At 38.2% G+C, this 26001-nt stretch overlaps 1 protein-coding gene across 5 annotated transcripts; it reads left to right on the top strand.

The window, feature by feature from the left end:
- The first annotated feature begins 1071 nt into the window (after window positions 1-1071).
- On the top strand, window positions 1072-19071 carry abhd5 (abhydrolase domain containing 5). 5 transcript variants are annotated; one of them, XM_018094665.2, is made up of 8 exons: window positions 1264-1350; window positions 2782-2967; window positions 7068-7153; window positions 7766-8138; window positions 10528-10682; window positions 13494-13605; window positions 16331-16517; window positions 18033-19071. In XM_018094665.2, the coding sequence occupies exons 2-8, from the start codon at window positions 2942-2944 to the stop codon at window positions 18120-18122; spliced, it is 1029 nt and encodes a 342-aa protein (XP_017950154.1). In that variant the 5' UTR covers window positions 1264-1350; window positions 2782-2941; the 3' UTR covers window positions 18123-19071. The 5 variants fall into 5 exon arrangements, with proteins under 5 accessions (XP_012820207.1, NP_001016889.1, XP_017950154.1 ...); XM_012964754.3 differs by lacking the exon at window positions 1264-1350 and adding an exon at window positions 1381-1647; XM_012964755.3 differs by lacking the exon at window positions 1264-1350 and adding an exon at window positions 1381-1855.
- The last annotated feature ends 6930 nt before the right edge of the window (window positions 19072-26001 follow it).

Below are 26001 nucleotides of genomic sequence, written 5' to 3'. Positions count from 1 at the left end.
CTGTCATGGGTGCATAATGATAATCTACTTGGCTTGTTTTGTTTAGCATGCTTACAGCTTTGTTGTTTTTGCTCAAGTAAGTAGCAAACTGGGTTTTCAGCTGACTGGAAGCTGATACACAATGACAGTTTGTATCCGAGAGGAATTCCAAAAACGCTGTTTAGCAAGGCTGGATTCACATTTCAGTTGTTCTGCTTCACCGGCTCCTTCTAGTATAGACTTCCAATGAATGGTGAGTTTTCCCAGATCTGTAGATGTCTGTTACTTTTTATTACTTATCTTTCCATTCAGTCCCTCTCCTATTAATATTCCAGTTCTTCATTTAAACCACTGCCTGATTGCTAAGGTAAACAAGTGCCTTAGCAACCACATAGCCACTGAAATTCCAGACTGAAGAGGCGATGAACTAAAAGCTGAATTACTAAAAAAAAAAAAAAAAAAATGAAAACCAATTGCAAATTGTCTCTGAATATCGGTGTCGAAGGGCATTTCTGGTTCCTGAGCTGCTCTGAGGCGGCTCCTGGTCCACTGGACCCTTACACATGCACTGGAAGAGGTGAGATGTGTCGGTGTCCACGTCATACTAAAAGGTAATTTAAAGCTGGACAACCCCTTTAATTTATCTTGTCATATCTGTATCTATCCCAAACTTCCAGAACTACTAGACCAGGGGTCCCCAACCTTTCTTACTCGTGAGCCACAGTCAAATGTAAAAAGACTGGGAGAGCAACACAAGCACCATAAAAGGTCATGGAGGTGCCAAATAAGGGCTAAGATTGGCTATTAGGCAGCCTCTATGCACACCATCAGCTCACAGGAGGCTTTATTTGGTAGTAAATCTTATTTTTATTTAATCAAAACTTGCCCTTAAGTCAGGAATTTAAAAATAACTACCTGGTTTGAGGGCACTGGGAGCAACATCCAAGGGGTTGGTGAGCAACATGTTTCCCCCGAGCCACTGGTTGGGGATCACTGTACTAGACCCACCATTCTTTAACGAAATGACCGTAACCCACAACAAATATGGCGAAGGAGGCAATCATTTAAGCACATGACTTTCCTAGTACCGCCCACTGACTTTTGGAGAAGGCTGGTGACGTGACGTAGGAAGGGGAGACTCTTGGCAAAACAACCGCGTTAAGCAGCTGATCCGGCAATCAATCAGACCATACAGAGAGCGCTTCAGAGAAACAAGAAGCTAAGCGCTACAAAGATAAAAGTCGGTGGGAACGGAAAGATGGCGGAGAACTCCGATATGGTTTCTTCCTACTCCGAAAGAGGGCTGATAGGTGCCCTAAGAGCCGCCGTCTGGTCTTTTGTGTACGTACCAGGGGGACAGCCTGAAAGAGAGTGAGTGCGCTTCTCACCCCGGGATAACATCCGTAGCTTGTCCGGCCGGGGGCCTGGGCGCGTACGTCTTGCCCTTGACTTTACATGTTTCAGGGCTGTGCGCGTTCACGTTTGCGGCAGTTTCTGCGCTCACGCCACCATGACCTCTGGCTTAGTGGACGGAGGGCGGCGCTGCGTCATGTCAGCATTTGTTTTGTACATAGCGAACTTTCTGCCATTCGCTAATTGTAGAACTCCAGTTCCAGAATGTAGTAGGGGAGAGGGGTTGCGGTAGCCCCCGTAACTAGAGCGCAGAAGGTTGCATTGGCGCTGTTATGAGCGCTAAATTTGACTCTAGTATTTATGTGTTGCATGTGTGCATAGAGCTGTCATCTTTAGTAACTACTTCCCAGAGCTGTTACATGTCCGGACAGCTGCTGTTCACAAAGTAACTTCTAATTGCTATAGGGTTTAATGCGCAGTTTCTGCGCCTGGAGCCAAAATCGGGTACCAGTGATTTGCTAATGTGGGTTTTCATGATCCTCCGTTAATACAGTAAATGTTTGCCGTACAGATTATTATAAAGTAAAGGTTAAGGAAGCCTTGTTTTAAGAGCCTCAACACATCTCTGAGGGAGATGTTGAAACACAGCATTTTAGCTATTGTATAGTGGTCTGCTGTATGGAGACTGTTATATACCAGCAACAGGGCAATTGACTTTAAAATTAAAACTACACTATTGTAAAGGTGTAACGGTTTCATGATGGAGAATCATATACTCTCATATATTTAGTGGTATAATCCCAAATCTCTTTACAAAGCTTTGTATGTTTATCACAATAATGTTTAAGTGGTACTGCCACAGGTTTTTAATTTAGCCAGCTTTTATGTGATATTGTATTTATACTTGCACTAGATGTCATTATACGTGGGGATTTCACCAGGGGTAGTCAGACTTTTGCGATTCACATTATCTTCACATAAATGTTTAGTGTTTTATAGATGGATTATTCTAAGCAACTTTTCAACTGGTCTTTATCATTTATTTTGTATGAGTCTTGAATTATTGGTGTTTTACTTCTGGCTTTTTTTTAAGTAGAAACGTAAAGTAGATGTATACTTTACACATAAAAGCAGACAGAAGGTGTTGTAAAAGTTACCTTTGCATTGTTCTATGCAAGTCTTTCCCCATCTTGTTGAGGGGAAGCCATTGGCTTGCTGGACCTGATAAAGAACATCAGTATATTTTTCCCTGTATGAGGGCAAACTTCTGGTTGGCTAAAGGCTTAATGCTCACATTGTACTATACTCCCTTGAAATAAAAGTTGTCTTAGATTTAAATTTTACATTTTGTTTTAAGTTACCAGATATTATTATCATAGGATATGTGATGCTGGTTATTTTAATATATTCTATGTGTCCCCTTTAACTTTGTGATAATTCTAACTTTAGGCTTATGACAAGGCATTGTTTACACCAGTGGAAAAACAATGGCTTAGAAAAGGCAGATCCCACCTCCAGCAAATTGCAGAACACACCACTACCTTGTTTCTTGCAATGCTTTCAGTAAGAATCCAGGAAGCGCAGGAAGAAACACAGTTCAGTCTTTCAAATGTTCCTGTACTCATACAGGCGCATGTAAGTGTTGAATTTCACTTGTGTACGCCGCTTACATGCACTTCACCACAGGGAAACTCAGGGCAAAACACCTGAGAGGATAAGACCTAAGGGCACTTAAACCCCCTGATAAACTGAAATACATATTCTCAGATTGCTTTTTTGAGCACATTTTAATCCATTTATTTTTCTTATAAATTTCTAGATAAACTAATTTTCCATCATTTTTGGCTGCTTCACGACAGTTCTTTTGGAGCATTGATGTGACTATGGCTCAGGGACAAATCTTGCACTTCCATTTCTGCTGTCTTAAATCTATCATCTCAGGAAATAAATGCTGGGATAACCGTTTTGCATCAAATGAAGGACCACATGTTGCCTTTGATTGTATTGTCTTGAAGTAGAGGCTTTTAATCTCCTTTCTGCCATGGTATTTGGCAGAATTAGATCTATGTATTTCTGCACAAATGTCACTCTTAAGCTGGCCATACACACACTAATGATATCATACGATATTGTATGGGGACTCGGCGAGGCGACCGATATCGCAAAAGGCTGTGGATATCGGTCGACTTGCCCATCAGCCTGGTTAAAAGATTTTGATCGGGTCCCATTGAAGGCGTCTGTGCAAAATATACATTCAGGGCTGAATCGGCAGAAGGAGGTAGAAATCCTATTGTTTCTACCTCCATATCTGACAATTCAGCCCTAAACGTCTGTGGAGGGTGGGAACGATCAAGATCAAAAATTGCTTTGTGTGTTGCCACCTTTAAGCTGGTGAAATTGCCTTAATATGCAATGTAATTTATATAGGACAGTTAACCCAGTGTAGCCAATTTATCTTTTATGCAAATATTATCTTTATTTGTTTATGAAGCACACATATTTAGTCTTGCTGTACAATAGATGGGTGTATACACTGAATATATAGATAACATATTTGATATATAAAAAATGGTAAAAAGGGCCATGTTTATTCTATTGGTCTGCTCCTTTAGTCACTAAGTTTGCTTGCCTCCAGTAATTGGGATATCAGACTAACATTATGAAATTAATTTTCTTAAAAAAAAGTCCAGACCAGAGATCTTTATTGAACCATTAGAATTGACTGCTCCATATCAATCATTAGTAAATTTGCTATAAAATGAAAGCTATGAATTAAAATGCTTCATAGAATTTATTTTCCATCACATATTCTGTTGATGTACGTGAAATACATGTAAAGTCTTTTCTATATAATATCATTTTTAATTCTATTTTTTGTTCTGTCTCACTATATGTCACTATCTTACAGGATAGAGACTGTTCAACACACAAATATGGTAATATAGTAATAGGTGCAAAGTTTACTACAAGTCTTTTGACCCATAGAACCAATCATCCGGTTGCATATAGTGATTAGCTGTTTGAAAGCAAGATTTTATTGGTTGCAGTGGGTAGTAGACTTTAGCAAACTTTGCCCTTATTACATTACCCCAAAAGTGTTTAATAACCAAGCATAATATGCCCACTAAATCTATATCTCAGCCACACCTCTTTCCCTACCTCTCTAAGGAGAAATAACATTTTGGAGGGATTGTTTTCAATGTTATGGGACTGCTTGAGTAGGGACTTCATTGATTTTAGCAGCACTTGAGGTTTCTGAGCACTAAAATCATACAGCGATAGCAATACATTTGAGGGCAAGAAGGACACCGGGACTACTAAAATTTTACTGGTGTCCTGTTGCTTTTCTTTAAAGAGGTAGGGTGTGACTGAGCCCTGAATCTACATTGCCCTAGGTTAGCTTTCTTGCTTATGGTGACATGGTGGAGCAACATTTTTAACCTATAGGGGTTTCTGTTTTGCACCAAAAATGCCACATGGAATAGTTTATTTTGATACAGACTATAAAAGGTTAAATTGTATCATGATTTTTTATTCTGCTTTTGCAGAAATTATCCTCCTTAACACAGTAAGGTGGTTCCAATTTAAATTTGATTGTTTTTTTAATTTGGTTTAGAAAGTCTTTGGTATCTTATTTACCAAAACTGGGAACATTTGCCCTGGTGCACTAACTTCTAGCAATAAGTAAGCAATTAGCTGACTACTGGATGTTACTTATAACATAAGCAATGCTTTATCTCATAAATTTTAATTTGTCCAAAGCATGCAAAGAAAAACTATTAATTAGTGATGCATCAAATCCACCATTTTATTATTTGGCCGAATACAGAATCCACTACGAATGATTAAAAATAAATAAACCCTAATTTGAATATGCACTAGAGCAATACATGTAAAAATGTGCACCTTTAGTTGTCCAATGGACCTCAGGGTTCATATATTTAGGGTTTGGATTTAGTTCAGGGAGTTGGTAGAATGTTCATCCCTAATTGCAACTACAACCAACATTTTCACATAGCATCCAGTCCAAATCTGTTTCAGCAGGAGCCCTTTACTTATCCGTTTGCTTGGTTCTCACAAATAAGCAACCTTTGTGGGAGGTGTTTATCACACTTGCACAGTTGAGGATTGTGAAAACATGGAATTCTTGGAAGTTTCAGTCTGCCAAAAGTTCTTTGAAAGACGTACTGGGAATATATCCATGTACAAACTGTCCTTGTTCATTCTGATCCCCTTGTATGATGAAATTTGCTAAGCTCTTCAACTGTTTTATCCTGCATTTTTTTAACCACTCATCAAAATGATAGCAAACCATTTTTTTAAACTCTGCCTTAAATATCCAAAAATAGAACATTTCCTCAGCGGACAGTGGTTGGAGACCCCTGCCTTAGATTTGTCTGGCCAGTATAGTGCTTTCTAAAGGTTTCTTGCTGTACTGCTCGTCTATATGTGGTCATAAATCATTTTTATATGACAACAAAAAGATTTGCATGTTTGGGGTAGGTACTTCCAATATCATTTTTTTAGTTGAACAGTAAAGTATTCCTAATCTTCAGTTTCCCTTATTGATTTTATGTCTCCTCTCTTCTCCTTCTATTTAACAGCTTTGTGCATAACTTGGTTAGAATTTCTAATTATTGTATATTTTGTACATGCAGTTTCTTAACAATATCAACAAGTATGCTGAACCTCAATATAAAATATTTGTCTGAGTGTCATTTTTCTTTGTTCTATGAGTTGATCCCAATTTTTTGAGAACTCTGAATGTTGCCAGTCTATCTTGATGCAATATAACCATGTGCAAAGATCCCATATTTTAGCAAGGAAGCAAGAAATCTAGAGAGGTATTATGTTTTCAGTCCACTCTGATTATCTATTTTACATGCATGTGTTTTCTAGTTTTTATTACCAGGTATTAGTTTTAGGTACCAGGTATCCACAGTGATTCTCATTTAGATGAACAGGAATTGTTCCATTTCTGGTAGAAGGCACAATATTGTGTGTGCTGCCCTTAAAGGAGGACTATGATTAAATAGTTTTTTTGTGTTTAAAACCAATGTTAATATCTTAGTAGTAAGGATTGAAAAAGCTAGTGTCGCCAAGTATTTACTTATAGCAAAATGGCTCATTGGTTCCTGTGGGTTACTGCATCTGGGAAAGTTTTAGGCTATTACTTGTGAGGGATAGTCTCCTTCCTACTGGGATTCTAGCATTCTTATAATTGAGCTTACCATGGCAAATAAAACAGGGCAAGCAGTGTTACTGCAGTGAAGCTGACTTGAAACTTAATCTAGAAGTTTATAGAATAATTAACTATGCCGTGAGTAAAGTAATTGCTAGACTTAATGCCCCAAATTGGTCATTGTCATATTTACATCAGGATTAGCAAAATGTTCCCATGGTGTTTGATGTCCCACCCAGCATGCCCAAGATCCTTATAGGCTACTTTGTAACTAATTTTTTGCAGTAAATGACTACATGCAAATCCACATCAAATATATAAATAATGTTTCTAACATTGTCATTGTTGGAGTTAAGAGAAATTACATTGGTCTTGCAAAGTTGGTGCATATAGCAACACTGCCGATGAATCTCCCAGTCTAGTTAGCATATTAACCTTTTTAGTGTTGGCCAAATGCCTCTAAGCAAGTAACTAAATAAACTGCAACCCAAACACACAGAATCCAAAGCATAAAAAGTGTCCAATTTTTGTAATTTATTCTTTCTGATTTTAGATCAGGATGGCTTCCCAGTTGGCTTCCTGCCTGGTGTCCTACATCAATACCTCATCTTGAAGAAGCAGAAGAGAAAATGCTTAAGAGTAGGTTACAGCTGTCACGTAACATTGTGGGGGTAACAGTTTTGGGGTCAAAACATTTTCTCTGTGGGAGGGTTATAAGGTTGATGCGCTATACACGTCGCACTTAAAAAAGGGTCCCCTCTGACTTGAAACATGTCATGTCAATAAACCAGTTGTGTTGCATCAGAGAAATGCAGTGGTGTGTGCTCATTCCACTACTATTATTGGTACATAAATATTGCTGGTTACTGGTGAAAAGAACTGTGAAACTTTTGTACTGACTATATTACTTGCTCACACATTGCAGCTCATAAAAGTTCTATGCAGTTGTTGAGCAATACTGAAAGTTATTTGTATCTTGCATGGGGAGGGTGTTGTATCACCTTATGCTGTAAATCTATGTTTCAACACTGCAGGATAAGAACCTGTTATCTGTATCTACATGTTAATTCATATAACCTTTTAACTTTCCTTTTTATATGTATATGGGCAATGTTATTAGCTTTATATTGTTTATGTAAACCAGCAAATACCAGATATGCTTATCAGTATGGATTGCTATTAATAGAAGGTTAACAATACAACCACTCATCAAAATGATAGCAAACCATTGATTATTTCCTTTTTGTACAGGTATAACGCGTATATACAGTAAAGAACACATAGTTATATCTGATGGAAATAGGGTATGGACCCTGTCATTTAAACAAACATTATCAAATAAAACCCCACTTGTTCTGCTACATGGATTTGGAGGAGGAGTTGGACTGTGGGTGCTCAACTTTGAAAATATTTGCAGAGACAGAACAGTTTATGCATTGGACATCTTGGGATTTGGACGTAGTAGTAGGCCACACTTTGAAGGAGATGCAGAGAAAGCTGAGGAACAGTTTGTACAGTCTATCGAAGAGTGGCGGAATACGTTAGGTCTGGAGAAAATGATTTTGCTTGGACATAATCTTGGTGCATTTTTGGCCTCTGCTTACTCTTTAAAGTATCCTTCACGGTAAGTTGTTTTTTTTTATACCAAAAGTTGTACTTGCAAAAATCTAAGGTTTACTTAATGCATGCTGCATTCCAGAGCAGTCCTAGAGCTATTCTGTCCAAGCCCACCTGTGACATATTTGTGTATCATAATTATTCTATAGTAATTTGACTTTTAAAGCAACACTGACATTCTAACTTTTAACTGGAACATATCAGTGTGGCTTAAAAAGTGACTTAAAAAAATCTACTTAGTTACAGTGTTCTCTTTTTAAACAGTGCTAACCCAAGTTCTGTCTCAGGAGTGATGCAAGGCCTTCGGCTAGACACTTTATGTTTTAGGGGTCATTTATAGTGCACAATCAGCCTTTTTATGGGGTATTATAAAGGACCCATTTTTCTTCATGTTTCACTCATTAGGTATCTGTCAGTCTGAACAATGCTTCTCCTATTTCTGCCTCAGTATTGATGTCAGGCTTGAAGCGTGACAAAGTATAGTAGGCTGGAGAACAAATGTCAGTGGTAATAGTGAACTAAAACAGGGGGGTCTTTGCTCCACCCCAAGTCCCCATGTCTAAGGATGGCCATACACGGGCTGATAAAAGCTACCAATGGTCTGAGTTGGCAGCTTATATGCCCATGTATGGGACCCTCAAATGGGACTGCCCAATCAATATCTGTGCGGAAATTGACTAGATATCAGTCAGCACATTGATGCGGTCCTTGTCCCAGTGGCCTGCATCCCATTAAAGGAGAAGGAAAGTCATTTTGGCATTTTACTGACAATAGATTTGCTACATTAGTGCCACCTAGAACAATATATTTATTCTGCAGAAACCATTACCATATCTGAGTAAACAGCTTTAGAAGCTTTCCCTGTTTGCTTAAGATAGCAGTTGCCATTTTAAGTAGCTTTCTGCCTGCAGTTTAGCTGTTATAGCTCAGATTACACATTCCTAAGGTAGTGGGAGAGAGTTCTTAGCATTCTGGTGGGAGGGCGGGAGCAGGAGGGGGGGGAGAGAGAGAAGAGATCTGCGCAGACTCTGGCCACCAGAATTAAGAATTTTTCTGAGAGAGAAAGTCAGATACTGGAACATCACAAAAAAAGAGACAACAAATCCTGTGTTTCTTTTAATATAGGACCCTTACAGCATTACTGTAAGTGCTTATGGCTGTATTTACATAGACCTTTCTGATAAAGCTTACTTCGTTTTTACCTTTCTTTCTCCTTTAACATGATTCATTTATTAACTTTAGTTAACTTTTTTTTTGGCTGGTTTGAGTTGATCCCATAATTGTTTTCTATTTCACACATTTTCAAGGGGAAGTTAATCCCAGCATTGTTTTCTATTTCACACATTTTCAAGGGTAAATTAATCCCATCATTGTTTTTTACTTACCCAGTTTCAAGTGAAACTTAAACAAGAATCAGCACCAATGCTCCTAAAATGGCTGTTTGGGAAAAATAAAGAGAATTCACTAACGTCTGTTTAAACTCGAATTTTTCGAGTTTTAACAATACTTTCAGCTTGAAAATTTTGTGTAAACTTGAAATTTTCATACAACTGATAACATCATTATCGTGACATTTTATAAATATAACAGTGATCGAGCTTAATTCAAATTTGTACCATGTTGAGTTTATACGACCGATTATAGGCCAAAAAAACCCTAATTTTAGTAAATCAACCCCATGGTGTCCACACTCTATTGCTGTTGCCTGGCTTTGTCTGGTGGCATGGGTTTCACATAAAAATAATGGCAGCACAGACGTTTTCGAGTAATTCTTGAAATTTATGATAATTTCTGGTGTATTGACACTGCATGTGAGGGCAAGTAAAAAAAAAAAAAAAAAAAATATTGGCAAAAAGCCCCCAAATCCTTGTATGCCATTACCCTTGTACATGGCAGTTACAGCTTCTGCTTCTATATAAAGACAATTAAATTGCCATTCACCTCTGCTGTGCCGAAAAGAAAGTCAAAAGATTTTTTTGTTGTATTTCCAAGAGTACCTGCATTGTTTCTAGCTGATTTGTTAAAACATCTTTAGGTATTGTAAAATACAGTAATGTTTACAGAAATGTATGCAGATTTACAGGTTCCAAGCTAAATGTAAATTTGGGTAATGTCTTAAATGTAAAACCTTGGCAAAAACTGGTTAAAAGTATCTGCTGAAGAGGAAAGTTACAGTCCATAAAGAGGGGCGGATGTAGTGCTGTGCCAGTTGTGTTGTCAGGGCTTTAAGGTTACACTGTAGCCCAGTGCAAACTGATCACTTAGTCACAAACATTCTGTTTGTTATATTTACTGTTTAGCTATGTTCTTTTGCTCAAGATAATCAAAGTGGTAATAGCTGTTTTTTTCTAACCACTGTTCTCATCAAATTAAGTCTGGCAGATTTTTTTCTACAGGGTAAAAAGTATTATTTTAGTGGAGCCATGGGGATTCCCAGACAGACCTGGTAATGCAGATGAAGGAAGACCAATTCCTATCTGGATTAAAGCAGTAGGAGCTATGCTGAGTCCATTTAATCCACTAGCAGGGCTTCGTCTAGCCGGACCTTTAGGTAATTTAATACAGCTGTCTTTGGAAATTTAAAGTTAATACCAAAAAGAAAAGTGCTGATCATTTACCTACAGTCCTAATTTCGTCACTTGAAGCCTGATATTATTATGAGGTGTGACGAATACCTTCTTAATACTAGTGTTTGTGTGTGTGAATGGGAGCTATGATCCAAAATGCCTGAGAACTGGGGTTTTCTGGAATAGGGGTCTCCCCATCATGTGGATCATTTTAAAAATAATTGAAACATTAAGTAACCCAGCAGGATTGTTTTGCCACCAATATGAATTCATGCAGCTTAGTTACCAGTACAAAATACTTTTTTTTTTTTATTATTACAGAGAAAAAGTAAATTTTTAGATTTATTTGCTTTAAAAGGAACTCTATCACAGATGGCCTTTCTGTAATTCTGAGCTTTCTGGATAGTGGGTTTCTGCCTTTTGTCTTCTCACATGTCAGCACAGGCATGTTTTCCAACCATGAGAATACTGCAAGAAATCAACAGGATTACTTCAATGGGCCATGCCAAACAAGAAACTGTCATAATCTTTATGAACAAAGATATAAGCATGAGTATTAGGACTGACAACCCTAATAGTTGGAAAAGCAGGAAGTAAAGAGGTGCAGCATTTTGTGTTCACTTCGTTACAAGCTAAAAACTTTTCAGATTTTATGATCTATGAGCCAGCAACCGTATGATAACCATGGAACATAGATATCAGTTGAAATCATCCAGGCAGTACACATGCACTGATTTTATCGGTATGTGTACCATGTGACCATCTTAAAAAAGACAAGACCTACTCAAGAGTTATGGATTTTAGTTTGTATTTATCTCTGTGGAACTGCATATATCCACCATTTACCCCAATTATTTTACAGTTAGTCATTTTCAGCTGTGACTTTAAAAAGTGATGTACAGAAGAGTGATGTACAGAATATATCTAGCTTCCATATATCTCAAGCTGTTTTCTAATTTTCTAAACACAGACAAATTGCAGGCAGTTGAAGGTATTTGCTTGCTCCAATTATGAACTGTTACTATGTTCTGCATGTAACATTTTTGTTTGATGTAATTAATGTTTTAAAAATATATTTAAACAGAACATAGCAACACCGTTCAGAATACATTTCATTCCTGTGGCAAATGGTTGATTTCAAGGACACCACTTCCATTATAGTTAAAAATTTCAATGTAGTCCCTGTTGAAATGAGATTACAAGGTCTGTCATGGGAACAGCATAACCTGATTTCCCAGTACATTCTGAAGTTGCCTGTGAGGTACTACATATTATGAAGAGACTTTGACCTGATTAAACTATCACAATCTTTTCTGCTTCCAACATTGAAGTCCTTTGATAATTTTACCTTTGACATACTTAGTCATAAGTCATGCTATCATGTCTTTATTTCAACTACATTATAGTTATGGAAAACTCCATTTAAAATGGTTTCATTTTATTTGGAGCAATCACAGTTTCATTGTTGTTCAGTTTTTATGATACAGATCAATTCTGTGAATTCAGTGGGTGAAAAAAATGTAAATAGTTTATATCTGACTCTGAGAGATGCATTTAAAACTGGTTTGGCCACCAGAAACTGCTCTACTTAAATCAAACTAACAATTAGCTGACAAAGAACACATAGTAGTTATCACTCATATATAAATACAAATATTCCGATACATAAAGCAGAGTAGCCTATGTAATTATTGTGTTGCTGAGCATAATTAGACAATATGCAGCCTACTTCTACATATAGCATATTTTCCCTTTAATGCTTATGTTATGAATGCCAGTTTTTGCAAGTTATACCACTGAAAATGATCTCATGAAACATCTGACATTTGCTGTGGTTATTGCACAAAAAAGTGTTTATTGCACTGAAATTCAGGAAAAATATTAAGAAAAAGGTATGGTACACATAAGGACAGATTTATCAAAATGTGAAATCAGAGCTCACCACAGGAAAACTTACTTTCTTTTCATTCACATGGGGTTTTTAGAAGTGTATTTATCAATAATATAAATGATTAATATCATCTTAAAGGAGACATATCCTATATAAATTAAGAATGTACCAGTGAATTATACTCCTAGATATAGAAGGATTATGCTTAAAAAAAGATTTATTGAGAAATTCCCCCAAACCCCACTAGCCCCGCCCATCTGTCCCACTTCCTGCTGGCTGAATTTTCTGGATGAGCTGGGGAGCCGGCGGCCCTCCGTACACTGCACTGTAGGATAGGAACCAATCAGCAGCTAGGCTGACCTGATAGGGTCCCCAGCTCCCCCTCCTACTGTGCGTCTGGCAGGGACCGTTAGGACACGCCCACTCGTCATTTCACATTGGACGTATATTATTCATAATTGCCTACACAATTAGCGTTTTTCCCATTTATCCAATATGTCTCCTTTAAATATCCCATCAAAGGAATAGAGAGTGGTTGAATTTTTCTGTGGTGAGCTCTGATCTCACATTTTGATAAATCTGTCCTATAGCCTTTTGATGATCTCTTTTCAGTGGTAAAAATTGGAAATGATTTGAATCTCAGTGCACAGTTATAAACATCCAAGCTGATTGAAAAGTAGTACTTCCCATTCAAGTGCATCGGAAGTGATTCACCTATAAAAACCCCTTGTTCTATTTTCTAGAGCTTTCAAAAAATTTAGGTAGCATACAGTCTATGTATTCTAGTCTTATTATTCTTGGTGTCACTTGTTCACTACACTATAAAGCTACATTAATGTGTCATTCAGTTTCTAGTTACTTTACCTCTCCAATTAAAATGCCTGTTTTTTTTTTTTTAAATTAGGTTTAAGCCTTGTGCAGCGTTTACGGCCAGATTTCAAGAAAAAGTATTCCTCAATGTTTGATGATGATACAGTAACAGAATATATCTACCACTGTAATGCACAGTCACCAAGGTGAGCTGCAAATGTAAATGTTTATTATCTTGACCAAGATTATACAGGTATGGGAGCTATTATCCGGAATACCTGGGACCTGGGGGTTTTTGGCTAAGGGATCTTTCTGTAATTTTGTCACTACATCTTATTTCTGCTAAAAACATTACATAAATACAATACAATTGCTGTTGCCACCACCAATATGGATTCATACAGCTTAGCTGGGATCAAGTACAATCTACTTTTTTATTATTATTGGGTTTTCTTAATATGGACACTATAGTTGATGGCCTTCCTGTAATTCAGATCTTTCTGGATTAGGGATCCCATACCTCTATAAGAAAAGAAAAAAAGTGTATGCAGCGCTTACTAATAATATTATTTACCACAAATCCAACTACAGGTATGGGGTCCATGATCTGGAAACCCATTATCCATAAAGTTCCAAATTATGGTAAGGCTATCCGCAATAGACTCCATTATACATAAGTAATTCAAATTTTTAAAAATGATTTCCAGGTAATGGACCATATACCTGTGGTTGGATTTGTGGTTAAATATATTATACAAAAAGGATTAATTGTTAAAGTGCCATTTTTAGATCTGAGACAGGTTTTCAATGTTTTATGTGTTTAAACATCTAAATAAACATCTAATGGAAAGCACTTCATATTAATACCCTTGATTTAGAAATATGTTATGGGACAGGCACGTATCTGTTTGGCTGTATAGTGTAATTTAAATGTATATGCAAGTTTGTTTGGGTGTGCTGGCAACTTCAGATTTGTTAAAAGGCCCAGTTTGGGTACCTGGAGATAATGGCACATGCTGACCTTGGCAAATTCACTATCCTCAATTTAGATCCGATAATTGCCTCCTTTAGGACCAAATGGGCAAAACTCCCACTGACACTTTGGGGCAGAGTTAATGTAATAAAAATGGTCTACCTCCTTGATATCTGCTTCACAATGCACCCTGCTTTATTCCTAACTCCCTTTTTAAACAAATTAATCAAATCCTAATACCCTTTCTATGGAACAACAAACTGTCTAGAGTTGCCTGGACTAAGCTTGCTGCCCCACTTGCTGAAGGGGGCCTAACTTTTCCCCACTTCAGTATTCAGCTACATTGCAAATACATTGCCTACACCAGTGCTTTGCTCCTGACCTCTACAACTCTAATACTCCTCTACAGGCAGCAATCTTAGCAACCCTTGATGGTCTGCGAAATTTCCTCTACCGCACACCAAAGACGTATCACCATTACCAACCACACTCTCTGCTCCACATAAGGCCTGGACTGTGGCACTTAAATTACTGGGACACCTCGCCTCCACTTAAATTTCCCTACTTACCGCTATGGGGCAACCTTAGATCCCAGAAATAATATTAAATCACTCTGCCTTTCCAACCTATCTGCTTATCTGAGAAAAGACCCAGAAAGCACACCTCCTCTTTTACAAAAACTTACAACTGAAACATGCGTTCCAGGCTATGTTCACTTCCATCTACCCCCAACTGACATTTCTCACCCTTGAGGAAATGCTCCATTCTACCCCTCCATCCATGCAATTAACATCTAACATCTACCAAAACCTTATGTTAATGGGACCAAAACCATTCTGATTAGCGGAAGAATGGTGGTACTCTCATATCCATGAAATTACCTCTGATGACTGGGAGGAGGCAACTGAACACATCTACAGTATTCTGATTTTGATAAAAGACAGACTTATTCAATATAAAACATTTTATCCCCATACATAACACCCATAAAGTTATATCAGATGGCACAGGTACCTACCAACTCCTGCCAAAATGGCTTTGGCCGACTTCTTTCACATGATTTCGTCCTGTCCCCAATCTCCTCGATTGTGGTCAGCAGTAATAGATTGCCTGGCAAATAACATAGCCTGCCCCAGAGTGGTTTCCCTAAAAACATACCTCTTGGGCATATTGAATGATATAATTACACTGAAATATCTTGGACTACGGTTTAGACTGTTACTTTTTTATGCTAAGGAAACTATAGCTATGCATTGGATGGGTAGGAGACCCCCTTCAGGTAGGGCCTGGAAAAAACTAACAAAGTTTCCCCCTTGTACAAACTATATGAAAAGAAAGAGTCTAGCACCAGATTTGATAAGGTTTGGGGTCCCTGGTGTGACTTGGAGGAATAATCTCCTTAACATATGCTTCTTATATCTGAGCATAGATTTATGAGGTTGTTCCATGGTGAAGAGACTGCTAAATACTTCTTCCCTTTATAAAATAGAAATACCTTGTAATGCAAACAAAGCGACTGTTTATGTGGTCCAGAAATTTGATTGTTCTTTTTTGTTTGATAATTCTGTTTTTGATTTTTTTTTAAAAACTTTACCTGTAAAAAAAAAAAAAATTAGCCAAAAAAAATGATTTATGGGTAAACATTCTCCTTAAGATTTTAACAGAAAACAATGTCATGTTGATTTACTTGCTTTTTAGAAAAAATGTTACATTGATTTATGTGCTTTGTAAAAAAATATCACATATAATAAATTTTTTAGGATTTGTAATTTAATTACATGAAAGATTTGATCAAGGCTCTGAATACTTTGTAGGGCTTTGTATTTTCAAGTCATTTATAGATTTTCTGTTATAATTAGCTAATATTCTGCATTAAAGTAAATTGTTTTTTTTTTTCTTGGCAATGTTGCATAGCTGAGTCAGTATTAATTTACTTATATAAATGTATGTCATTGCAGTGGTGAGACAGCTTTCAGGAATATGACAGTTCCATATGGTTGGGCACAAAGACCAATGCTGCAGCGTATTGACAAAATGCACCCAGACATTCCCATCACTGTGATTTACGGTGCGCGATCTTGCATTGATGGCAATTCCGGAAGCACCATACAGTCATTGCGACCAAACTCCTACGTGAAGACCATTGTAAGTATTCTACATTTGCTTTATCACTCGTAATGTTTTGTGCATGACTAGACACTGCATAGCCTATAAGCTAAGTACAATACGTTCATAGCGACTTTATGCATATCAGTCCTATAGATATAGACTACAAAGCAGTGCATATGTAGGTCATATACAAACAAGTGGATCTTCTGCATTTGTGATGCATTGCGGCTAAAATATGTGTTTGTGCAGGGAAGATGCAGGCTCACTATACTGAAGTGTTATTTATCTGTATTGCTACATGCACAGCACTTTATTCATTTTTCTTTAATTTTTTTTCCCACTTATTTTACAGTTAAGACTTTTTTAACTGAATAAAACCCACTGTATACTAAACATCAAGTAGCTCACAAAATTATTTGGTCTTTTAATCTAATGGCATCCAATGGGCAAACCGCATTATTATAAAGTTTGTTATTCCAACGTTCCTGTCTTACTTGAGGCTTTTGACAAAAGAAAAAACAAGTTACCGTATATACTCTAGTGTAAGCCGATCCGAATATAAGCCGAGGTACTTATTTTTACCCAAGAAAACTGGAAAAAAATTATTAACTTGAGTATAAGCCTAGAAAAACCTTTAAACCTTTTAAAAAGCCTTTAAAAACATTAACATATACCCCACTGATGCCTCAATTAATGTAATTACATTAATTGAGGCATCAGTGGGGTATATGTTTTTAAATATATATTTCAAAGAAAAACAGTTAAACTAGCTCTGTAAGTGGAGAAGAGGGTCAACAAAAACAATATGAGTTATACCCCATACTCATTGTGCATTGGCAAACTTGCTGCAGACTCAGTTCTGGAGGACACGTAAGGGGAAATAAGTATGGGAGCGGGCCAGGGCACTGGAGGGTCTGGCTGTGGGTGGCCTAATTTACACACAAAGGACAAAGGGTGCTAGCCTGGAGGGACCCATGGCACCGGACTCGAGTATAAGCCAAGGGTGACTTTTTCAGCACATTTTGGGTGCTGAAAAACTAGGCTTATACTCGAGTATATACAGTAACTGTATATCCTGTAACTGTATTCAGTACAGACACACACACGCAGTCATCTGTTTATAGTTGCACTATATAATATAGCATATGTAAATGCTGCTGCAGAAACATTCACTGTACAGATCAGCTTTATGAAAGCTTGCAAATTATGTAGCACACCTAAAAATGTGTTAAAAATAAAAACTGCCAATATTTCATTAATTTTTAGTAGAAGTGTTGCTTATGCCATACTCATCTATCATCCATTCCTTATTCTTTCTCTGTCAATCAAATGTACACAAGGCTGAACTGGGGTTTCTTCACTGGTTGCTTTAACCTCAGCTACGGCAACTATACATAATAACATATTAATAACCTAACTAAACACATTAGTAAAGACCCACAACGCACAAACAAGCAGTGAAGGAAATTTGTACTGTTTGATATATAATGACTCCTTAATGTTACAGTTGTCCATATGTATACTTTATGCTACTTTTTTTCACCGTTTTAGGCAATCCGTGGTGCAGGTCATTATGTTTTTGCTGATCAGCCGGAGGAATTCAACCAAAAAGTAACAGAGATATGTGATTCTGTGGACTGATTTCTTTTTATATGATTCAAAAGACAGAACTGCTCTCTTGGAGCTTCCTTCATGCAAGCACTGCACCCTCCTATTGTCAGCAGGACTGAAATAACGGAATGCAAAGAGCATGTCATTGCTCCATCTGCTGAAATGTTGGTGCTTCTCCCTTTGAAAGACATTTGCACACTTGAGCCAGAATTTGTGCCTTTTTTAGCATGTATTTAGCATTGTACAGATATGCAAACATTTATATTTATAATGTACAATTTGAGAGAGTGCTATCTACTTTTGTGATAAATATATATTTACAGAACAATATTATAGTCATTTATATATTAACTGAAGCATTTGGCCTAAGCTGGCATGTTCCAAGGACTTCTTATGCCTTTTAAGGCACTGATATTCTTACTCCACATATGCTGTGACGCTGTCACTACTGAAGAACCTATGTCACTTTTTGTATTTATTTTTTTATTATTAACTTCATATGACTGTGCCAAATACTTCTTTTAAAAAGTACATAAGGTTTAGCATTGGGCTTGCCTTTTTTTGTGTGTGCATCTATTGCAGTTCCTCATTTGTTCTATGTGCTTCCACCAACCTGAGCCAGTCAAAGCAACTCTAGGTAGCAAAGCCACCTGCAAAAACGCTCCTTTGTAAGGCTAAGCTGATACTTTAACTTGTTAGGAATTAAAGTTGCATTTTGTATGTAAATGTTTTACACCATTTAGCATTTCATGTCACTAAACTTTTTTTTTCTACTGCATATAAGGAAAATCTGCATAAGAATTTATTAGGGTGTTATTTGATGTTTTACATGGACAAATTGCATTAGCGAGCCTGTTTGCTGCTAAAAAAAAAAAAAAAAGTAACAATTTCTTCTATTTACCCCATTAACTAGGTCCTCTACATTCATTCTTGTAGCACACAGAATCTTTGTCAACCCAAACTGGTTGATTACAGTATCTTCTTCCTTTTAACAATTTAGTTGGTAATTTGTGGATTGTTGTCAGATATGATGGGGTCTATCCTGTATTTTATAATAATCTGGCGGCAGTAATGTGTCTAGTTGTTCTGTATAATAATGGCAATATCAGACTTGTCACGTGCAACTTACTATGTTTGAAAAATGTGAAGCTGCAGCCTCACTTGTTTGATGAAGCTGCCACATAAGCAGATATTTGCACGATTTTAGATATTCCCATGTGGGCCAAATCTACCCCTCTGATCTTTTGGCCTCAAAGATTGTATTGTATTGCAGCCCTATGGAGGCCCATAAGGGGAAGATCCATCAACGTGCCTACATGATTCTCCCCAACAGGATTTCCTTGATATTTGGACAGTTTTTCAGCCTGATATCAGTGGGGCAAGCTGTCCAGAGAGCCCAAGCTGCTTACTCAGAACTTGTGTGCCAAAATACCTTGGTACTAGAAGGTATAGCATCTTTCAAAAAACACTGGAGTCCTTTACAGGGCATGTTTATATGTTTCTAGTGCAGTTACCTCTTGTTTAAGTGGCATTTTTGTTATTTATTTCATGATTGCTGGCTCAGAAAAAATGTCTGTTTAGATTAACTCCTTCTGGGTTAGTGCAAGAATGGGTTTCAGCTTTGACTCCTAATTTGTTAGTCATGTTGTACTGTATCTTCTGATACTAAAAGCCACAGAGTTAACAGATTAATCTCTAATGTGTATCAGTTTTATAGAAATATTATTTTAGAATAATAACAGTTGCATTTGAAATAATTATTTTTTCTAGCTCTGCAATTTCTAATGCTGTCTTGAAATAACAATGCCCTAGGAGCAGGGGTCCCCAACCTTTCTTACTCGTGAGCTACAGTCAAATGTAAAAAGACTTGGAGAGCAACACAAGCACCATAAAAGTTCATGGAGGTGCCAAATAAGGGCTAAGATTGGCTATTAGGCAGCTCCTATGCACTCTATCAGCTTACAGGAGGCTTTATTTGGTAGTAAATCTTGTTTTTATTCAACCAAAACTTGCCCCCAAGTCAAATTTTGGGGGCACTTAGAGCAACATCCAAGGGGTTGGTGAGCAACATGTTGCCCCCGAGCCACTGGTTGGGGATCACTGCCCTAGAGATACATACAAGTATCACAGATTCTTTTAAGCATTGGCATTTGCTGGTTGTGACTTGGATGGAGTGTTTTTTTTTTTCGTGGGGGGGGGCTGTTAGGAATTTAATCACTTTTTTTTGTAGCTGTTAATTCTAATTCAAGGGCCTATATTTCAATATAATATAGTTACAATCATATTTTAGTTTGATGCCACTCACATAATAACCATCCAGTATTTGAACTGCTTTTTACCAAAACTTCTAAGTTTTGGCTTTTCAGCTTTATTTATCCTTTAAAAACTGGGTAAAAGGCATGTGAAAATTTGAGTAAATATTAGGGATGCACCAAATCCAGGCTTTGGTTCGGGATTCGGCCAAGATTTGGCCTTTTTCAGCAGAATTCAGCCAAATCCATGCTCCTGGCCGAACTGAATCCGAATCCTTAAAATCACATGACTTTTTGTCATGTAAACATGAAAGTTAAAAAAGGTTTTGCTGCGCTGACATTTAACCCTTCTGTAGCCTATTTTGTATATGCAAATGAGGGTTCAGTATTTGGCTGAAGGATTCGGGGTTCGGCCGAATCCAAAAACAATGCATTTGATGCATCCCTAGTAAATATTCCATGAGCTGCATTACAGAGTGAGCTGCTGATTAGAACACAGGTTTTTCTGTCAGTATCATGAAAAATATCTCCAGCTGACTTCAATTCCCCCTTTGAGTATAACATTTTCACCAGTCTCCAAATCACAATTCAGCGCTTACAGCTCAAGAGAGAAGACAAAAAGAGGACAGTGTAACAATACAGTGCAGTATTACAAAGCAGTTTCTCCCATCAATGTATAGGATAGAATGTATGGGTATAAAGATCACCGGTGGTAATCCAGTCATCCTTAAAATAAATGCAGATTGCCTTTTCTTAGAGGATACTGTCTTTCAACCACCAAACACCATAGGTACAGAGTATGTCATCCTCTCATAGTGGATCACAGGTTGGTACTGGCAACCGTTGTGTATATTAAGTCTTGCTTATAATTTCTTGTTAAAGATCTTTTAGGGGAATCCTTCCATATACACGGTTACACTAGGAAATAAATTGCACTCTTAGTATAAAACAGTATTTGTTAAAAAATAAAATTGCACTTTATGTACTGTATGTGGTAAATATGCATATGGCATAAACCCTCCAGCCAAGTTCATCAGCATCTCAGCATATAGCAGTCCTTGCATTTAATAAATGCCAGAGTTCCCCACCATGTTGTGGGTTCCACGGGGGGTGGCCAGGTTTGGATGGGGCCCTTCTGAGCAGTAAGCACTGGCTGATTTTGAGACTGACAAATGCCCTTTGTTGGCATTGCAAACACAATGTGTGCCATAGGCCAAAGTAACTCCTGTCACATCATGATCTCTCTTAAATGGCAAAAACCTGGTACAGATGCATTTTGGCCTGAAAAGCTCAAAAGGTTTGGTTTTTTTGTGGGCTGTAATACACCTGTAACCACTTGGGACATGTGGTCTCCATTCACTGCAATGTCATCTAGTCCAGGCACTTCTCTGCTGTGGCCTGAGGTGCCATGGGTCTTTAGATGTGGATTTATAATATATTTGTTACAAAACTTATTCACATCCAGTTTATACCAAAATTTATGTTAGCTGAACTGAATTTGTGCTCAGAAGTGTATTGCAACATCTCAAACTGTAAGCTCTGCTCTTTGTATGTGTGGTTGGGTGTGAGTTGTATGGGTTGTGTGATTAACAATAAAAGCTCTGATGTTTTCATAACCTTTCTGAGCTTTATTAACTGTGAATTATTTTATAATTAACATAAAGTTCAGTTATTTTTGTTTAAAAAATGAAAAGCCCTCTATAACATTTTGCTACTGCATTTGGTACAGCTAGAATGCGCAAAAATGTGTTATTTACCTTTTAAAATGTATGGATGTTATTTTTAATGGCTTTCAATAAAGCATTAATATTACATCATAGTTCAGATGTATTTTTCATATGTGTGTTAATGTCAGTACATGAGATATTTGTCAGTGAATAAAGTCCCAATGGGTTTTTCTACCTGGACATTTGAAACAGAAATATATCTGGATTCAGTTTGATATTTAGCTCAGTTCTAGCAGTTGTTTAGCTAAACCAGCGTTTTTCAACCGCTGTTGTGCCGCGAGAAGTTGCCTGGTGTGCCGTAGGCAGGGCCGCAATTTTTACTTTAAAAAAAAAAAATCCGGGCCCTGTCATTGGTTGCGCCCCGTGTGTACGGGTGACGTCAGTACTCACGGGGCGCAACGTTATAAAAGGGCCTGTGTGGTCGCGTGTAGGCAGAAGTGCAGAGGCGGCGCGCGTGAGGGGAAGATGCTGCTGAAGCCGCCGAAGAGTAAAATGCTGCTGGGCACCAATGTATTAGGGGGGGGGCCACGGGGCACACTGACTTATGGGGGCACTGCTGCTGGGCACCAATGTACTAGGGGGGCTGGCTCTTGGCACCAATGTACTGGGGGGCACTGCTGCTGGGCACCAATGTACTAGGGGGGCACTGCTCTTGGCACCAATGTACTAGGGGGGCACTGCTGCTGGGCACCAATGTACTAGGGGGGCACTGCTCTTGGCACCAATGTACTAGGGGGGCACTGCTGCTGGGCACCAGTGTACTAGGGGGGCACTGCTCTTGGCACCAATGTACTAGGGGGGCACTGCTGCTGGGCACCAATGTACTAGGGGGGCACTGCTCTTGGCACCAATGTACTAGGGGGGCACTGCTGCTGGGCACAGAGTTAAATTTTTTAACATTTTCTAATGGTGGTGTGCCTCGTGATTTTTTTCATGAAACAAGTGTGCCTTTGCCCAAAAAAGGTTGAAAAACACTGAGCTAAACTAAGTTCAAACTCTTCAGTTCAGCATTTGCCCAAACTGCACTGTATAGTGAAGCACATCAGACACAGCTTCAGATGGGGTTTTTTGCCTTCCTTTTTTTTAAAAGATAAGTAGGCATTTAGTAAATGAAAGGTTGAGCTATATGGACCATTATTTTTATTTAAATACTAACTAGAAAAATCAGCAGGATAGGGCAGGATGAAAGGGTAAAATTAAAAACGACAATTTAATAACAGAAAAAATAATGATCAGGTAATTAGGATAGTAGACGTAGCTCTGTATTACGTGAGCATTTTATGGCCAAAATCAGCTCCCGGTGCGACATGTAGATTTCAGTCTTATCAATGCTTACAGATACAGAGCAGTCGGGCAGAAACATCTATGTGTCCTCTCTACGCTCCATATCTGTGAGCATTATTAGTGCTTGAGTCTGCCTGGCAGAGAGCACATGGAGCTGACAAAAAGCAATTTGTCACAGTCACACTGAATTGGACAGGGTCCTCTAGTCCCGTTATATTTTTTTTAAGTATTTATTTTATCTAACTTGAGGGTAAGGGGCAGGAAGCAATGGGAATTACACAGCAAAGAAATCACACATCAAGTCAGCATACAGGGGTTTACAGATTGTTAATATTATAGCATTGTCACAATAAATCATATTTCTGCTAGTAATCTGGTCCATTTATTTAGAGGCATATCTGGTTAAAACCCAGGCTTTCTCCCAGGATAAGGCAGGAGAAGTGGGCAATATATTCAGGACTAGTAGTAAAGTGGCAGAAGTTTGTGAAGGACAGAAAAAAATTGATTTAAATGGAAAAGTTATATGGAAAACTTTTAGCTATAGCAGCTCACAGGTTAAAGCTTAGTATCCATGGGTACTTCTTTATCTGGATTAATGGTTAACTTTTTGGGGCTAATGAACAGACGATTCCTTGGGTCCTAGCTGCAATCATTCTGAAACCTCTTAAACCTGGAGTAAAAAAAGTTAAAATGTTTCTCTCGAAAGCTACTTTTTTTTTTTTAAAGGTAATTTTTTATTAACAACAAACAGACAGTTGTGCCAAACATTAGTAGTGTACATTTCCCAATAGTTTAAATTGGTTATACAGATCTGCAAGACATACTACATAGAGATGTAATTCCACCTTGCATATAAGACTTGTTGTATAGAGTTAGTCCAACCCTGCCTCAATCCACGGGTTCCAGATCAGGTCAAACTTAGCCTGTGTACCCCTTGCTTCTGAGGTAAGTTTAATTAGTGGGATTGCTTGGTTTACCAACCGTGTCCATGTTTTTATGGACGGTGGCCGTGCTCCCATCCAATGCATGGCGATGTTTTTCCTAGCATAAAAAAGAAGGGTTCGGTACCGATTTCTGGCGTAACTGCTTTGAATAATGTCTTCTAGTATTCCAAAAAGGCATATGGAGGGAGACGTGACATGGGGAAAGTCCAGGTTATCAGCTAGATTTTTTAGGATTTTATACCAGTACCTGGCGATGTCAGGACAGCTCCATATCATATGGAAAAATCCTGCTGGTGAAGCATTGCATCTGGGACATGAGGGGTCTGGTTTCCTCCCCATTTTGTGTAGCCTGTACGGTGTGATGTATAGTTGGTGCATAATTTTGTACTGTACCAGGCAGTCTCTGGTTGATATTAAATAATTGTAGCAGTTATCTGTTGCTTCCTCCCAGACCTCAGAGGTCAGTTGTGGAATGTCAGTGAGCCATCGGGTTCTGGCTGTTTCAAATGGCCTGGGTTTGGTAGAAAGGAGAATACTGTAAATATGTGATACTAGTTTAGGAGCCTCAGGCTTATGGAGGATATGTTCTATGTCGAGTGATGTTATTTCTGGGCTAAGTGTAGCAAATTGGGCATTGAAAGCATGCCTGAGTTGCAAATATCTATAAAATTGTGGTTTTGGGGGCTGGCACGTCAAGGATATTTGTTCATATGTGGGGAAGGTAGAGTTTATCAGCAGGTCCCCGAGGTATTTGAAATTTTGAGTTGGCCATAATATAAATTCTTGCAGGTTTCGGAGATGTGGAAGGTAGGAGTTCCCCCATATTGGGAGCCTAGCTGAGACCAGTGGTGGGTCTCTTTTATATAGTTTCAAGGCTGCAATCCAGTTCCTGTATGGCACCGAGAGAGTGGTGGGTACTTTGGGGAAGTCGTTTACGTGCCGGTAGGGAAAATTGTTCATCCCTTCTATTGAGCCCAGAGTAAGAGCCTGAAGTGTCATGTTTGGGTTGTAAGGGTCTGGGAGGAAGCACCAGTGCAGATAGTATATCTGTGAAGCCATATAATACAACTGTAAATTCGGGAGCGCCAATCCTCCATCTGTGTAGGAGGCAGTTAATTTTTCCCATGCAATACGAGGTTGTTTATTACCCCACAGAAAAGGAATAAGTATTTTGTTAATAGCTTTGAATACTTTGGCAGTGAGATATACTGGAGCATTGTGAAAAATATAGAGAAACTTTGGTAAATAGATCATCTTAAAGATGTTGACTCGCCCCCATAGAGTTAGTGGCCCAGTTCTCCGTGTCATTCGTGAGAGACGTTATGATAGGGTTTAGGTTGTGGGGTATATATTGATCAAGTCTTGAGTGTACTGTAATGCCCAAGTACTTAAAGGAAGAGACCCATTTGAGGGGAGTATCTACTGCCAGGGCTGGGGGGTTTGGATTATTTAGAGAATAGAGGACCGATTTTTCCCAATTTATTTTTAAGCCTGAGAAGTTACCAAATTGGTTGACTGTTTGTAACAGAGCAGATAAGGATGTGTCGGGGTCAGCTAGATATATAAGTAGGTCATCTGCAAAAAGTGAGACTTTTTCGGTTATAGTTTGATACGTGAGACCTTTGATAGACTGTGATTCTCTAATGAGTATAGCCAGGGGCTCGATTGATAGGGCACATAAAATAGGGGATAGGGGACATCC

This window comes from Xenopus tropicalis, chromosome 6, assembly GCF_000004195.4.
Source record: "Xenopus tropicalis strain Nigerian chromosome 6, UCB_Xtro_10.0, whole genome shotgun sequence".
NCBI classification, from domain to species: Eukaryota; Metazoa; Chordata; class Amphibia; order Anura; family Pipidae; genus Xenopus; species Xenopus tropicalis.
The sequence above is the reverse complement of the archived record's forward strand: the minus strand, read 5'-3'. Positions and strand labels throughout refer to the sequence as shown.